Here is a 5110-nt window from a genome sequence, read left to right as displayed (position 1 = left end):
TACAAGTTGGTGTCAACATTATACGGTCGGTGGGGTGGGGGAGTATTTAAGCAGAATCTGGGGCCAAGGTTCAACTTTCAACACAGCAATGTCCCAAAGCATACAGCCAAAACAACACAGGAGCAGTCTGTGACTGTCCTCGAATGACCCAGCCAAAGTCCAAGCCTAAATAGAGCACCTGTGGACAGACCTGAAGATGGCAGGTCACAGACACTTCCCATCCAATCTAACAGAGTTTGAGAAGTTCTGCCAGGAAGAATGGGACAAACAGCCCAAATCCAGGTGTGCAAAGCTTATGGAGACTTGGCCAAGAAGACTCTTGAGCTGTAGCTACTGCCAAAGGGGCTTCTAAAAAATGTTTTCACTTGGACATTATTGAGTGTACAGTAAAGTGTGGTGTACATTCCTTCTGTGTACTTTTCAAAGACACCATAAAACAGTCATTGTCAGATGCTTGGCCTTATTTCTGTCTTGCACACCTGTGTACCTTATATGTGTGATTTTAAAGTAGATTCAGTATTTTGAAGTCCTTTCCTGTGGTGTTTCTTCCATTTGTGATCTTGCCATAAATTTGAGAACTCCATGCAGGACTAGATTTTATTTAATGCTGGAGTACAGGGCTCAGGTGTCTTTGACTGTTCCTCTTTTCAAATCAATCTTCCCCTATAGCTCTCCCTGGAAAATAAGAGCCTTCTTTACAAAGAAAAAATCAGGTGTCTTTCATACATTTCTAACCAGTTTCAACCATCTCATTTCCTCCAAATATTCCTTAGCATACTGCTTTAGTGGCAAAGGTTCCTTTCACTACAACCATAATATGACTTACAATGCAGAGTAGTAGGGCAGCAAAAGAAGTGGTGCTTAATGTCCATCCGTGGGAGCTGGATGCCCAACACTCACTGCTAATGAACACTGTTTCTGCCATTCTGCCTCTGCTACAGAAGGAAAATGCCACAGTTATGAGTGGAAGGCAGGAGGATGGAGCAACAATAAGAGGGCAGTGTGGTGTCAGCGCTCAGATGGCGTCAATGTCACAGGTCAGTTGTCACAGTTTCTTCTAGCCACCCCAGATAGGTCATGCAGCGACACTGGTGAACACCCACTGACATACATTCTTATATAAGCAAGGATAGCTATGTCTGGCTTAATGCAGCCTGCAGCTGAAAGTGTTCTAGGTCTGGTTTTGTTCCCCCGTGCTCAAATCAATCATAAACAGCAAAAAGGTGCATGGAGTCTAATTTTTCATTTCAGCCATGATCACATGGATATGTGCTACAATATCAAATTATTTGATCCCTCATCAAGGACTTTGTAAGTGAATGTTCTGTCATTCATGTGTGAAAGCTGTCACACCAGTAATTTTGGCAGAGGTGGTTATAGCAGGTAGTTCAGAAGTACAATTACTGTACAAATGATTTCCTTTGTGGTTCAGGAGTTAATTGAAATGTGAGTGGGATGGATACAGAAACAGAAGTGATGTCTTTTGCTCTTGTTATTCTCCATTTGCAATAGTATATTGTATATGAGTTATTTCCTACAGTAGATATGAAAAGTTATTCTGCCCTTTAAATAAATCTGATGGTATCAATTCAGAGTTGTGCATGAGGGCCTGCAGTATGAACATACTCATTGTACTCCACACATACAGTATACTGTATGCACAGGCACTTGCACACAAAATAATTTTAGTATACTGTTCTAGCTGAATTTTACACCTTATTTGATCTGCCTATTCTCAGTGCAGTCTCCATTGATTTCTCCTCTCCCTCTTAACACAAGTAATCAATAAGCCAGACTCTGAGCTGGGAGGCTTTCAATCCATATAAATATAATCGTGCATTTGTATTTGTGGGAAGTAAAGCAGGCGTAAAGAAGCAGAACAAAGGTAACAGTGCTGTGGGAATGAAAGCTTTAGGTGAGCCTGATGTGCTGTAAATAGTGGGTGAATGTGATCATATCGCTGAAAGGAAGTGTTTCTGGCAAATATGAGCCCAGAAGGAATAATCTCCCTTTGCAGAGAAGCCAAAAGCCCAAGGCATTACTCTTTGATATTTTGACATGCAATTTTCCATGTTGGAATTAAAATGTTCACAGATTGATCCGGGACTCTGATAGGCAACTGAGGCCATTAATCAGGTGTGACAGCACATTAATTTAGTGATCAGTAGGTAAAAGAACAGAAACAAGAACCTGTTGTCTTTCTCCAGGGGGGTGTTTCCCACAGAAAAGGCCAACCACGGTCAGACACTGCCATCCTCCGTGCACCAAACCCTTCTCACACTGCACACCGGTAAGATCACAGTACTCTGATCAAGCAGCTGTGATCTCTGTAATTCTCATTCCATGTTCTGCTGTTCTCACATTTTAGTCAAATTGATTTTTGACAGATGACAATTTTAATTTTTAGGAAGAGGCCATTAAAGGCTAATTTATGTGGGCTCAGTGTCGGCTAAATAACATTTTACAAAAATAAATAGTCTAAACCTGATGTTTTAGTGCCCCTTAGAGGACCTTCAATGTAACTGCACCTTAAAATACAAAAGTGAAGCACTGATGGTTCAGGAGAACCACTGGAGATATGCACATGTATTATGTTGCATTTTAGATGTTTAATGCAGGTACAGTTGCCTTAAATTATAAACCAACAGTTACCACAGTGCTTAAAAAGATAATGCTGTGAAATGGTGGATTGTATTTGGTTCCATTGTATCTGGTTTTAGTCTGACTGGGGCACATTCTTGGCATAATCTACCCCCCTGAGGAGCACAGTTTAATGTCAGCATTGGGATAAATGAACTTGTGGTAAAAGCAGAAAGACTTTGGAAGAGTAGAATAAAGCAGAGTAGTTCCAATACATGGCAGACTGTTTTGTCAGCAGTGTTTTGTAGCAATGGGAAAGTAATGATCGCAGTTGTCTGGTGTTGGCTGTAAATGATGTTCTTCTTGGCCTCGATTCCCCTCCTCATGTAGAGCGGCGTGTGTGGGTGTGAGAAGGGTTACACCGAAGTGATGACCACACACGGCTTCCTGGACTACTGCACCAGAACCCCAGGGGTAGACAACAACAAGAAAGCTGATGTGAAAACCAATTCGGGAAGATTAAAACCCGGGCCGCCTCAGGTCCAAGACCTCTTCAGCGAGTGGACCTTGCAACCTGTTGGCCCAGGTACTGAAATTGAAATCATCTTTACAGCTCAACCAGCTGGCCTCAGATCATTCCTACTTTTGAACCTGCCTATGTAGCTGTGGGAACACTGGGCCAGGGATGGAATTATTCTGGGTTTTTACATGTTGTAAAAAAAAAAAAAAATCTCAATGGAAGATAAAACTAACAAGACATTTCAGTCTCTCCTCTCCATGAAAGCTATCCAAACAAAAGATGTAAACATATGTATTTAAAACTTTGTATTAAAACTGCTTTTTGATCACACAGATGGAAGAGTAAAGCTGTGGGTTTATGCTGTGACTGTCGTTGGATTCATCCTAATACTCTTCGTTATTGCATTATCATTCCTGGTCTGGTATGTATATATTATACTCTTTGGAGATTCCTCACTATGCACAGTTGGAAAAACAAAAGCTCCGCTGTCAGTCTCACACACTGTCGATGAGACCAGGCCGAACACTGAGAAGCAAAGCAAATTCCTAACCAGCAGCGCTGAACAGAACCCTGTCAGGTTTGAGTTATATTCCTCACAGTATTTTGTCTGCTGTGTGCTGCTGCTATCAGATAATGGAATTCTCTGTAAAAACTGAAATCAAGCTGAGCTGCCCTGTGCTATGTCAGATACTCTGTCAGCTTTTCCTTTTTGTCTTTTTCAGCAAGCCATCCAAAACCACTAAGGCATCTCCACCGCAGAAGCCCTTGACTCTGGCTTATGATGGGGACATGGATATGTAACCAGGCTGCTATAGACTGCATTCAGATTGTTACATACCAGTGATTATTAACCTGTTTGAGCTGGGTGACGTGTTACTGTAGCTTCAGCTGTGATCCAGGAACGGAGCAAACAGACAAATTGAGGTTCACGTGATTTGCTGTTGAGGGGCAACGTAGCCCAGAGTTTTTGGCTGCAGCCAACTTTCCTCTACAGGTAAGAAGAACCAAAGCTGGTCAAGATGAAAATGAGACACAAAGGTCTGTGGACATAGGAAATAAACTGGTCTCTAGTTTTTTAACTGCTTGCAACATGAACACATAGAACCCCTGTTTGCAACCTACAAAACATGGCATTCTGAAAAACAAGGTGGTACCACAAGTGTTTATTCTAGAGGGTTTTTGTGCTTGTGGGTGTGAAGACTAAGAAAACAAGGTGGTACCACAAGTGTTTATTCTGGAGGGTTTTTGTGTTTGTGGGTGTGAAGACTCAGAAGGGCCACATGGCTTTTTGTCTCATTTTTGTGCTGTGAGAGAGACAAAAACCTTTAGTCCACAGTCACCCATGACATTCAAAGGACAAAGGAAACTGACATTTGACTTTGTCTCATCAGTGCTGGATCTTTACAAAAGGAAATGTCCCAAGACTTCTGGGTAAATAAACAGCCTTTTTTGAAGTATTGAGAATAAACAAGATGCTCTATGCACTATGTTAGTGCTGATTCTTTTTGTTTGTTTTTCCTTTCAAATGACTTTTCTAGTGTTTAAGTGTTTAAACTGTGACGCAAGTCATCGCTGTCAGGTCGTGTTCTGTTGATGATGCCATATGTAGTGTATATGTTAAAACCAAACGCAGGCTTGCCTTGAGTTAAAACAATTCAATGATGTAGTCATTGATGCTCATAAGACACTCAGCCGCTGAGGACTAAATTAAGAAACCAGATTTTTGCCATTTTTACTGAAAAGTGGCAAAGTGCTTTGGTGGCAAACACAGTCCAGAAAAACAGAGAACATAGACCTTTAATGCAGACTACCAGCATGATCAAGATCATATCTCATGGACATGATTTCATCAAATGCATAACAAAAAGCTGTGATCACCAAAATAAATACAAGAAAGGAAGAATTATCCACCGGATCACACAGTGTGATTAGGATTCACAAGAATGGCGCATTTTCCTTTCACACCATTATTATTTTTTTTAACTTGACATCCAAACACGAGGTCAGCAG

The 5110-nt window shown here is 41.3% G+C and overlaps 1 protein-coding gene across 3 annotated transcripts in view; it reads left to right on the top strand.

The window, feature by feature from the left end:
• The window catches only part of thsd7ba (thrombospondin, type I, domain containing 7Ba), a 181039-nt gene extending 176400 nt beyond the window's left edge, over positions 1-4639 (top strand). For 2 of the 3 annotated variants that reach the window (XR_002276677.1, XR_002276676.1), the window contains 6 exons: positions 942-1037; positions 2208-2290; positions 2971-3166; positions 3434-3521; positions 3823-4247; positions 4314-4639. Coding sequence is in view for 1 of the 3 variants with exons in the window: in XM_020621192.1 (XP_020476848.1) it covers positions 942-1037; positions 2208-2290; positions 2971-3166; positions 3434-3521; positions 3823-3901 (542 nt within the window). In the remaining 2 variants the exon portion in view is untranslated. Of the gene's footprint in view, positions 1-941; positions 1038-2207; positions 2291-2970; positions 3167-3433; positions 3522-3822; positions 4288-4313 lie in introns of those variants that run through there. The other variant, XM_020621192.1, reaches the window with a different exon arrangement.
• Positions 4640-5110: the final 471 nt, after the last annotated feature.

This window comes from Monopterus albus, unplaced genomic scaffold (assembly GCF_001952655.1).
Source record: "Monopterus albus unplaced genomic scaffold, M_albus_1.0 scaffold254.1, whole genome shotgun sequence".
NCBI lineage: Eukaryota > Metazoa > Chordata > Actinopteri > Synbranchiformes > Synbranchidae > Monopterus > Monopterus albus.
Note: the sequence above shows the minus strand (reverse complement) of the source record. Positions and strands in the feature narration are given on the sequence as shown.